Below are 12,523 nucleotides of genomic sequence, written 5' to 3'. Positions count from 1 at the left end.
CCATTTAGATATGGCCAGAGGTTCTCAGCTGGGAATAATTTTGTTTTCCAGAGGATATAACAGTGTCTGAAGGCATTTTAACTTGTTCCTTTATTTTTGGTGTTGCTTGTAAATGGTAAGTTACTTTCAAAAACTTTGTTAGATGTTAGGCTGGGGTTGTGGCTCAGCGGTAGAGCGCTTACCTCGCACATTCGAGACCCTGGGTTTGATCCTCAGCACGCCATAAAAATAAATAAGTGAAATAAAGGTATTGTGTCCAACTACACCTAAAAAATAAATAAATAAACTTAGACTTAAAAAAAAAACTTTGTTAGATGCAAGTTAAACATTTTTGGTATGAATCTTTCATACATATTTTGTATGATTTATATTGCAAATCATGAGGAGGCTATTCGGCCCCTGGGTTATGGTAATGAATGTCATTACCTTAATATCAACAGTGCAATTTTTTCTTGGCAATTAAGAATATTTGTGGTGATTTCAGCATTTTGAACATTCTGTTATTCACGATGCTTTAGCAAATCTATTGATGATCCTTATCAGGATCAGTAAAAGAGGGATTTTTCGAAATATCTCCTTATTTTCTTCTTTTTTATGCTTTTATTCCTGGGTAAGAGTGAGTCTTACCTCATCTCCTACTCCCCTTATCCCCCACCCCTTTTCATGGTGCTAGGGATTAAACTCAGGGTCTCGCCCCTGCTAGGCTAGGCAAGTGCTTGGCCTCTGAGTTGCACCCCCCCCCTTGATCCCCGTGCCTCCCCTTTCCGTCTTTTCAAGCTGTTATGGCCTATCTGTGCACTGCAGGCTCTCCTTTCTTCATCTGATGAGACCCAGAATTAAATCAGGGTTTCTTAAAGAGGAACCAAAAGGAAGAAAACAATTGCAATCATACTCTATTTTGAAGATCATTTTTTTTCATATCAATAAAATGTCAAAATAAGTTTTTGGTAAAATGCTCTCAATTATGTAGTAAAAATACTTATGTGCTATTTGGATTTGAAAAGCAAGCCTGAGTTGGGTTTTCCATGAAAAATCTATTTGTCAGAGCGGGGAAAAGTGTTAAGTGGTTTATAAGGAAAGATAAAGAGTAGATGAGTATGATTAAGAGGGTTCTGAGAAGAAGGTGGTTTTAGGCAAGTTTTTGAAAGAAGTAGTAAGTGTGGTTTGATTTATTAAAAAAGAAGATGATATTTTCTGGAATAACATTGCTTTTTTAAAAAAATTACATTGCTTTATCAATCTTTTGTTTCTCACTTGTTAACCAAAGAAGAAAACCAAGGATAAGTGGTTTCCTGCAACTTAAAAGAAATTTGAGGAATAAAGGATGTTGCCTTTCTTTAAAATCAAAGTATGAGGTTTGGTGAGCAGTTCCTAGAAAACTACTCTCAAATGCACAGGAAGTGAATGGCAGTCATAGAACAGTTCTTTTTTAAATAAGGAAGAGACTTTGTGCTAAATTCTTAGAAAGTCAGGTTCTGTCAGAAAGTATGAAAAGAAAAAATACTTGTGTATTTTTACAAAAATATTTAAAGTTCTTTATTTCAACAGTACCTGCCAGTTTATTTTTAGTTATTCAACAAACACTCGTTTGTAGTTTCATCCTCTATCACTCATTGTTCTGTACTTTACAAACGTTAAATGATTCAGTTTTCATTTTTCATGCCTTTATTTATGTATTTATTTATTTATATTTTATGGTGCTGAGGATCGAACCCAGTGCCTCACACATGCTGGGCGAGTGCTCTACCACTGAGCCACAAACCCAGCCCTCAGTCTTCATTTTTTAATGAGAGAATAGTTTAACTACATTTGCTAAATGCACATTTTTGAATTTATTCTTTTTAGTTATACATGATAGTAGAATGTATTTTGACTTACATTATACATGAGTATAATTTCCCATTCTTGTGGTTGTACATGATATGGAGTTACACTGGTTGTATATTCATATATGAACACAAGAAAGTTATGTCTGATTCATTCTACTGTCTTTCTTATTCCCATCCCACCTCCCTCCTCCCCACTCTGCCCTGTCCGATCTGGTGAGCCCCTACACACACACACACCTGTTGTGAGTCAACATCTGCATATCAGAGAGAACTTTCATCCCTTGGTTTTTTTGGGATTGGCTTATTTCATTTAGCACGATAATCTCCAGTTATGGCATTTTCATTCATCTTTATGTCTGAGTAATATTCCATTGTGTATATATACCACATTTTCTTTATCCATTCATCTTTTGAAGGGTACATAGGTTGATTCCATAGCTTAGCTATTGTGAATTGAGCTGCTATAAATATTGATATGGCTGTGTCTCTGTAGTATACTGGTTTTAAGTCCTTTGGGTATATGCCGAGGAATGGGATAACTGGGTCAAATGGTGGTTCCATTCCAAGTTTTCTGAGGAACTCCATACTACTTTCCAGAGTGGTTGCACCAATTTGCAGTCCCATCAGCAAGGTATGATTGTACCTTTCCCCCCACATCCTCAGTAACATTTATTATTGCTTGTATTCTTGATTTGCCATTCTGACTGGATGGAGTGAGATGAAATCTCAGTGTAGTTTTAATTTGTATCTCTCTAATTGCTAGAGATGTTGAACATTTTTTCATATATTTGTTGACTGATTGTATTTCTTCTTCTGTGAAATGTCTGTTCAGTTCTTTAGCCCATTTATTGATTGGGTTTTTTTTTTTCTTTACGTTTTTTGAGTTCTTTATATATGTTGGAGATTAATGCTGTCTCTCGGGTGCAGGTGGCAAAGATTTTCTCCTATTTTGTAGGCTCTTTCTTCATGTTCTTGATTATTTCCTTTGCTGTAAAGAAGATTGTTTGATGCAATCCCATTTGTTGGTTCTTGGTTTTTATGAGTCTTGTTGAGGAGTTTGGTTTCTAAGCTGACATGATGCAGAGGTGGGCCTCCTTTTCCTTCTAGTAGACACAGGATCTAGGTTCTTGACCCACTTTGAGTTGAGTTTTGTGCAGGGTGGGAGATACGGGTTTAATTTCACTTTATCACATAAGGATTTCCAGTCTTCCCAGCACCGTTTGTTGAAGAATCTATCTTTTCTCCAATGTATGTTTATGGCTCCTTTGTCTGTATGAGAGAACTGTATTTATGTGGGTTTGTCTCTGTGTCTTCTGATCTGTACCACTGGTCTTCAAGTCTGTTTTGGTGCCAATACCATGCTTTTTTGGTTACTATTTCTTTGTAGTAGAGCTTAAGGTCTAGTATTGTCATGCTTCCTTCACTTTTCTTGCTGAGGATTGCTTTGGCTATTCTGGGCTCTTATTTTTCCAAATGGATTTCACAACTGCTTTTTCTGTCTCCATGAAAGAATGTCATTGGGATTTTAATATAAATTGCATTAAATCTATATAGCACTTTTGGTAGTATGACCATTTTGACAATATTAATTCTGCCTATCCAAGAACATGGGAGATCTTTCCATCTTGTAAGGTCTTCTTCCGTTTCTTTAATTAGTGTTCTGTAGTTTTCACTGTAGAGGTCTTTCACCTCTTTTGTTAGATTGAGTCACAAATATTTATTTGGAGGGAGTGGCTATTGTGAATGGGATAGTTTCCCTAATTTCTCTTTCAGTAAGATTCATTACTGGTGTATAGGAATGCAATTGATTTATTTATGGGTGTTAATTTTATACCCTGCTACTTTGCTGAATTTATTTATGAATTCCAGAGGTTTTCTAGTGGAGTTTTTTGGGTCTTCTAAATATAGAATCATGTTGTCAGCGAATGTGATAGTTTGAGTTCTTTTTTTCCTATTTGTATCCCTTTAATTTCTTACTTCTGTCTAATTGCTTTGGCTAGAGTTTCCAGGACTGTGTTGAATGGAAGAGTGCATCCCTGTATTGTTCCAGTTTATAGAAGGAATTCAATGCATATTTTTCCCCTAGTTAGTTATTTAACAAAAGGACGCTAGGCAGTAAACATATTTTTGTTAGTATCTCATTTAGTTTAACAAGAAACTCCCCTGCTGTGTATCAGCCCGGAGACTGAGCATAGTTTGTGCATGCAGAGTACTCACTTTCCCGAAGATGAAGGTTGAGCCTCTGATTTTGTAGTAAAAATTCTACACTAGTGTTTCACTAAAATAATTTATACTGCAAAGATGTAAGCATTTTAATAACTGACCAAATAGGCAGATGTGAATAAATAAAATGAGTTCTGTTGATATTGTAAGGCCCTATTTTGTTTTGCAAAATAATGAATGTGAGCTTTGGGCACACATGGATGTGTGTGTGTGTGTGTGTGTGTGTGTGTGTGTGCACTTGGAATGATGACTGTGCTGGGTAGCATTAATGGACTGTGTATTTTTTTTAATATTTATTTTTCAGTTGTATTTGGACACAATACCTTTATTTTATTTATTTATTTTTACGTGGTGCTGAGGATCAAACCCAGGGCCTTACACATGCTAGGTGAGTGCTCTGCTGCTGAGCCACAACCCCAGCCCTCGTGTATTCTTTTCATGGACTGTTCTTAAGCCTGCTGCAGACAGGCAGGTGGAATAAAGCTCCTCCCCATATGGAAGGGAAGTGCTTTTACTTCTTCCGAAATGTTTTCTACCCTTCTCATGAAATCATTTTCTGCTGGGTTTCTCTAGATGGGGCCTCTTGAAAGATTTCAGGCACACACCACTGTGCCCAGCATAGGACCTATTTCATTTGTTTGAATTTTAGGTCTTTGATGTGGAGTTGTTATTTGCCTTTACCTTGAGATTCTCTCAGAACAACTAGAAAAACTCTACTAAGTTGTGTTGTCCCTGTGGTACCTGTGATGCATGAGGGTACTTAATTCTCTGAACTGCTTGGATGGACCTAAAATGCCATTCAAATAGATAGCTGGCTGAATACCTGCTTCCTGTGTCCCAGCTCCTACTTCCTGCTGCACAACTAAGAGTATGTTTATGAACTTTTTCTGACTTATCTAAAGATAATGTAGTAGACAAGAAATTTTACCTTTGCAATTTACCTTTGTAGAATTGTGGATGAGTGGTAATTATTGGATTGTGTTTGGCACCTCTTGGACAATTCTGCTCTGTCTGCATTGTCAGTGTTATTTGGAAATGCAGGGGACAATCATTAATGTAGCTTGTGGTTTCACCTTTGAACAAACCCAACAGGCATATCTGTAGTGTTGCCCTTGACACTCAGCATACCCTTGTTGATTAAATAAGGAGGCACAGATTGTGTTTGTGGCTCTGGGCTAGATGGATGGTGTTCCAACTCTGCTCTCCAAACCCCTTCACAGCTCACCTGTCTTGTACTTCACTGAGACAAGTTATAGGGTCAAAAAGTATTGGGCGTCAATACTGGAAAACACCTGGGGTGGTCTGTCTGCCTGAGGCAGGGTGACGGGAGAGACCTGACATGGTGCTCTGCCTGGGGATGAAGTGGCTAGATTGGATGAGGAGAGCTTGGTTCAATCCAGGCATCAAACCAAACACACTTTGCCCTATCAGTTGGTTCCGTCTTCCGGGAATAGCGCCTGCAAAGTGTGGAGAATTTGTTCGGGAGCTGGCGTTATTTTATTTTCTGTCATGTATACCTCTGTATACCCTCGGACAGCAAAGGAGTGCTTCATTTCATGGATGCTTTAGAACCATTTTAAGAGTATTTTCTTTTAAATGAGTGTTCATCCTACAATTAAACATAGAACATTGAATTTTGACACATCCCCTGTCTCCTTCCCACCCTGTCAATTATTCCCCACCCACTCTTTCCCAACTTACCTTTTCATCGGGCTTTGATTTTCTTCTCATTTTTTTCATCTATCAAACTGCCTAGTGCTGGCAGCATATAACCCTGCAGAGCCACAGGTAAGAAGAACCTGTGGAAATGTGTGGCCTGTGGAAAGTAGGTCATCAGTCGCACGCTGTGTGAACATCTGGGTGCAGAGAAGCTGCGCCAGGTGACAGGACTGCTGCGTAACATCTCTGAGTACAGGTGATGCTGAGGGAGTGGACATGTGGGTTCTGTTCTTCTCTTCCAGTGTCGAAACTCCCCTAGTGACCTCTTATGTTCCTTGTGGTTGGTGCTCAACCTTTGCACTCACAATTCCTCCAAAAAAAAGTGAAGTGTTGATTGTACCCTCTGCCCTCCCCTTCTAGATTAGCTCTTACTTGAGTTTTGGAGAAAGATAGCCACTTCTTTGGAGTCCAGAGAGGGGAATGCTGGAGGAAGTATTCCTTTAGTCACTTGTTCCGTGGGTCTGTCGATCCGGCCATTTCTCTGAACACTAAAAAGTATTCTTTTGCCTCTTTGGATTTTCTCAGTTCCTGCTTACTGATTTTATGTAGCTAGAGGCCTGAAATGCAGACCACTCTTGCATTCAGTTTCCCCTATGTATCCTGTATCCTTGTTATGGCATCCCTTGTGTCTTTCCAAGCCTGTCACTAGAGTGGATAAAATACTTATTACTATTCTTCTAGGCAGATTTTTTTTTTTTAAATGAACAAACTGAACCTTTTTTTTTTTTTAACCAGAGATTGAACCCAGGGGTACTTAACTACTGAGCCATATCCACAGCCCTTTTTATTTTTTATTTCGAGACAAGGTCTCGCTAAGATGCTGAAGCTGGTTTTGAACTTGTGATCCTCTTGCTCCAGCTTTGCAAGCTACTGGGATTATAGGTGTGCACTACCATCCCCATCTAAGATATATTTACATGTGTATATGGGTTTTTGTTTTTGCTTTGGTACCAAGGATTGAACTCGGGCACTGAATCACTGAGCCACATCCCCATCCATATTTTATTTAGAGACAGGGTGTCTCACTGAGTTGCTTAGTGCCTCACTTTTGTTGAGGCTGGCTTTGAACCCTTGATACTCCTGCTTCAGCCTCCTGAGCTGCTGGGATTACAGGCATGCGCCACCGTACCCAGCAATATTTTTAAACTGAGAGTTGAGATTGAACACTCTTACCACTGAGCTATTACTCGGCCCTTTTAAAAATGTATTTTGAGGAAGTCTCCCTACATTGCTGCAGATGGCATGGAATGTTTGATTTTCTCACCTTAGTCTCCCGATTAGCTGGAATTACAGGCATGTGCCATCACATGCAGCTTTTATTTTTTTAGACAAGGTTTAAATTCACAGCAGAATTAAAAGGTACAGAAAGTTCCCATATTCTCCTTGCCTTGGCACATACAGAGCCTCATTATCAACACCTCTCATCAAAGTGGTTACATTTGCTCCACTTGTAATTCTTTTTGATCATCCTTCAGAGGGGCTTGCTGAGTGGAGGAGGGCTACTAACTTACCACTGAAAATTTTGCATAGAGCTATCTCTTATCTCCATTTGCTCTTGTTTTAAAATGAGTTAGGGGAAAATCAGAACACAGATTAGCTAACAGGCAAACTCCTAACTATGATTTTCTGTGAAAAAATTCAAAAGAGGAATGACCAGGTAAGTTTTCTTAGAAAAACAGTATCTTTTATAATTTTATTCGTTTGGTTGATTGGTTTTTGGTTTTTTGCAATGTTGGAGATAGAACCCCTACCATTGAGCTATACTACCATCCCCTAAATTTTGTTTGTGATGTCAGTCTTATTTTTCTTCCAGTTGCTCTCGGTCGTAACCAGCCTTTGAAAAAGGAGAAACCAAAATGGAAAAGCGATTATCCTATGACAGATGGACAGCTGCGCAGCAAGAGGGACGAATTTTGGGACACTGCACCAGCTTTTGAAGGCCGGAAAGAGATTTGGGATGCCTTGAAGGCTGCTGCACACGCTTTTGAGAGCAATGATCATGAACTGGCACAAGCAATCATTGATGGTGCAAACATAACCTTACCACACGGTAGGCCTGGTGCTCCTCAAGGACAGAGGGGACGGAATCAGCTCATTCCTAGTAGGGGGAGACTGAGTGAGAGGAAGCTTTTTTTCTTTGCTATGCCTTATTCTAACTTTTTTTTTTAATATTTATTTTTTTAGTTTTCAGCGGACACAACGTCTTTGTTTGTATGTGGTGCTAAGGATCGAACCCAGGCTGCATGCATGCCAAGCGAGCGCACTACCGCTTAAGACACATCCCCAGCCTCCTTTTTTCTTTTCCTTTCTTTCTTTCTTTTTAATTTAATATAGCACAGAATAGCATTCCTCTTCGCATCTTTCTGCTGGAGACTGTTTATTTTGTATATTTTTGTGTCATTTGAATATTTTCCTTATCTCAGAAAAGAACACCTGATAATAAAATTTTCTTGTTTCTGTGCGACCTAGTTTTCTAGACCCCTGCTTTCCGCACCCTGCCATCGCCATCTTTCAGCCCACCTGTAGGAGCCTCTGCTTTACTGCTTTCCTTTGGACATGGTAGAGTCTCAAGTCAGATTTCAGAAGATGGAGAGACTCAACAGATACCCCTGTAGTCATCGTACTTTATCCTTAACCCCTACTTTTAGCATAATGGCAGATTTAAACTTTGAATTCAGTCCCACGTTTTCTTACAGATTTTCTATGATTGTAACCTTGAGCATTATTAGAAACTTCCCTCTTCTGTATTGGAATGTGACTCTTAAGTACAGCTTTGAGTGTTTCCGGGGAAGTGTACATGCTAGACCCATACATATACTCTTGTTTGGTCTCCTTGATTAGAATGCATTAAAAAGTTTGATGCTGTCTTGAGATTTGGATGTCAGTTTTGTATTCCTTGTGTTTTGATTTCAATATTAGTACTTTTTTCTCTCTAGTTTTTCAAGTTAACATTTTTCTTAGTTGTCTCTTGAAACCCACATAGTAGATTATCAACTTGTCTCATTTTTTTGCTTATTATTACACCTTTATAGTGTTTGCGGCATGTGTCTGCATTCTTAGAGGAACAATGCTTTTCATTACTTAATTATCTACTTTAAATCCTCTGACTGTGTGTCAAATAAATGGTGTTTAACTTACTGTCCTTGCCAGCTTTCCAAGTCTCCATTAATTTTCTAATTAATTGTGCTTCCAGGAAACTTCCTTTCTTATAGCTGACTTTATTATGAAAGCATGGCTTATGTTCCTAATACTTACTGTAAACGTGATCCTTCCTTATTTTTGAAGAATTTATAATAGAATGCCATTTAAGTCTGACTCTTCAGTTCTACTTTTCATGGATAGTCTATAAATCTTTTGGAAGACGGGGAGGGGAGAGTAACAGGGACTGAACTCAGGGGCACTCGACCACTGAGCCCCATCCCCAGCCTTATTTTGTATTTTATTTAGAGACAGGGTCTCACTGAGTTGCTTAGTGCCTCACTTTTGCTGAGGCTGGCTTTGAACTTGCAGTCCTCCTGCCATAGCCTCCCGAGCTGCTTGGATTACAGGCTTGCGCCACCGCGCCCGGGTAGTCTGTAAATCTTTATTCTGTGATTGGGGATTGGGAAGTGGTAGACATCATCTGGCTCCACTTGCCTTTTTTAGTTCTGTCATTATTGTCTTCAGTTGCTCCCCTTATATAATGTAAAGGACCCACCTGTACAGACGGTTGCATCATCATTCTCTTTTGGATGGTGACATCTGTATTTTCAAGGCAGAGCACATGTTTGTGTAGGCCTGCAAGTTGGGGGAAGAAGAGTCACATGTATGAGACTGTCTTAATTTAGAAGTCTGAGATTCAGTACCTTGGAGCTTGGAATACATGACTTTATGTTTATGTTATATGTAGGGATCTCTGGTTGTGCTATGTTTTATGGCCTCTTTAAAGGTTCCTGATAGCAAAGTAGCTCTGTTTCCTATGCATAATAGGTCCTATGTATATCCTTTTGGATGGGGGCTCTGATAGTTAGACTCAAGCCCCTGGTTTTGCCTTATCTATGTGAACTGCCAAGAAAGATAATGTTGCTGGCAGCCTAGCCAACCCACAGAGAAGGGAGAAGTATTCTTGGAAATTTAGGAGTATTGGATGAACCTCTACTCCCTCTCTTCTGCTTAGAATATTTTCTGTGTAAACATGAAAGAATCAAGCTGATTTTATCTTGATTAAATTCCCATGTGCATCTCTTCAGCTTATCAATAATGTTTCTTTTAATTATGTTCTTGATCCTAAAGTCTTCAGCTTACCATCAGTACATAAATGAGCATTATATGCTTCTACCTGTACCTGCTCAGAGGCATTGCTGAGATTCTTTCCTGTGTAATTACACATTTAAAATTTTACTCTAGGCATCTTGTTGTTACCCCTTTGGGTCCCCAGATACTTCATATTTTAAGTGATTGCACAGATTTGATTACTGTCCAGCTTGAGTTTTGATATCATATCTGATGATATCACTTCTGCCCTGTACTCAATTCAAGCTGTGTAACTTTGGAAAAATTACTTTTTTTTTTTTAAGATAGATAGATAGATGCATACATACACGTATACTTGTGTGTATGTACATTTTTTTTTTTTTAGTTCTAATTGGACACAATACCTTCATTTTATTTATTTTTATATGGTGCTGAGGATCGAACGCAGCACCTTGCTTGTGCTAAGCAGATCTCTACCACTGAGCCACAACCTCAGCCCCCTGGACAAATTACTTCTTTTCTGCATGCTGTAGTTCTCTTATTTGTAATAGATGGAAAGTAGCTATCTGCTTCATGGGGTGGTGGTGTTGGTTCATTGTGATGGTGATACCTGTAAATCACCCTAGTGCTGGGTTTCCAGGAAGCACTTCATAGTGAAGTAGTGGCACTTGTCTATACTTCCAGCTACTTGGAGACTTGCAAGTTCAAGGGCAGCCTAGAGAACTTAGAAAGTCCCCGCCTCAAAGTAAAAAGGGCTAAGGATGTGACTTAGAGGTGGAGCACTTGCCTAGTGTATGTAAAGCCCTGGGTTCAATCTCCAGTACTGCTCCCCACACCACCCCCCCCAAAATATATATATATTTATATTTTATATTTATATATATAATATTAATATACAACAGCATTAATGATTTTATAAAAAGTATTTTGTTTTTTAGTTGTAGTTGGACACAATACCTTTATTTTTATGCAGTGCTGTGGATGGAACCCAGTGCCCTGCATATGCTAAGCAAGTGCTCTATCTCTGAGCCCCAGCCCTAATGACTTTTATTTCCTGAATTCTGATGTTATCGAATAAATTCCCTGCACCAATTTTTTTTTTTTTTTTAAATACCGGGGATTGAACCCAGAGGTACTTGACCACTGGAGCCACATCCTCAGACCCTTTTTGAATTTATTTAGAGACAAGGTCTCACTGAGTTGCTTAGGGCCTCACTAAATTGCTGAGGCTGGCTTTGAACTTGTGATCCTCCTGCCTCAGCCTCCCAAGCCACTGGGATTATAGGAATGCACCACTGCCACTGCACTAGCACTACATCAAAATCTGATTTGGGGTTCTTTTTTTCTTTTCTTTTCTTTTTTTGGACTGCATTGTCTACTTGTAATATCTTTCTTTGACTTTTGGGGCAGTCTGCCCTTGGGAATATCTCTAATAGAATTTTGAGACTGGGTTGATTCAGTAGCAAAAGTACTAATAGATTTATTAACTGGACAGCAAAGCAGTGAGGACTTGGGTTCACCTCGCCCCGTACCTGGCTCATCCCTATCCTGCTTCTCTCAGTGCCACCCATAGGGATCATGTTGAACAGATTGTAGATTTACCGTCTGTAAAGATCCTGGGTCACACTGTGCTTTCTAAACTTCCTTCAATCAAATGTCTCTCCCTCTCGTTTTCTTATCCCCTTTTTCTTCCCGTGGTCTTTCTGTTGTCTCAATTTATTCATACTGTTATCTTCCCAACAGAAATAACAAGTTCTTGAAAATACATGAAAGTGTGTTGGTAAATGTTGTGTGTCTTGTTATGTTGTATGGCAATGACTGTGCTTTCTCTTGGTTTAGCCACTTTAGAATAGATCAGTGTTGTATACACAAACATTATGTATTTGTTGATGGCCTTTTTTTCCTTGACTTTTCTGAGTTATTTTTCAAGGAAGCCAAAAAAATTTTTCTTGAATCATATTTCCTTTTCCTTTTTTCCCCCTTTTTTCCTTCCTTTAAAGTGGTTCCATTGGTAATTATATCCATGTCTCAATTCTAGTCAACAGGTCATGTTCATCATATTCCTGCCTTGTCTAAGAACGAATAATTTTATACTTTTAAAGTATCTTCCTCTGTTAATATCAGTGGTAAATTTTGCTGAGTGTTGTAGCACATACCTGTAATCCTAGGGGCTCGGGAGGCTAAGACAGAAGGATTGCAAGTTCAAAGCCAGCCTCAGCAATGCGAGGCACTGAGAAAATCAGTGAGAAGCCTGTCTGTAAATAAAATCCAAAATAGGGTTGGGGATGTGGCTCAGTGATTAAGTGCCCCTGAGTTCAATCCCCAGTACCAAATAAAGAAAAATATCAATGGTATATTTATTTATTCTCGAATGACAGTGGGAAGGGTTGAAAGAACTTGGTATCATAACTACCTGGGGATTTCATACACTCACATCTATGCACTTTGGAAAATCATGACTTGATGGAGGCTGGTATAGACCTGGGTATCGTGGGAGAAGGCTCCGCATGTGATTCTGA

General features: G+C 39.0%; 1 protein-coding gene across 1 annotated transcript in view; it reads left to right on the top strand.

Moving 5' to 3' along the window:
• Ubtd2 (ubiquitin domain containing 2) overlaps positions 1-12,523 on the top strand; it is a 67,899-nt gene that overhangs the window by 37,197 nt on the left and 18,179 nt on the right. The window contains exon 2 of the mRNA XM_026401326.2: positions 7,585-7,821. Coding sequence (XP_026257111.1) covers positions 7,585-7,821 — 237 coding nt within the window. The remainder of the gene's footprint in view (positions 1-7,584; positions 7,822-12,523) is intronic.

Source organism: Urocitellus parryii, chromosome 1 (genome assembly GCF_045843805.1).
Source record: "Urocitellus parryii isolate mUroPar1 chromosome 1, mUroPar1.hap1, whole genome shotgun sequence".
NCBI classification, from domain to species: domain Eukaryota; kingdom Metazoa; phylum Chordata; class Mammalia; order Rodentia; family Sciuridae; genus Urocitellus; species Urocitellus parryii.
The sequence above is the reverse complement of the archived record's forward strand: the minus strand, read 5'-3'. Positions and strand labels throughout refer to the sequence as shown.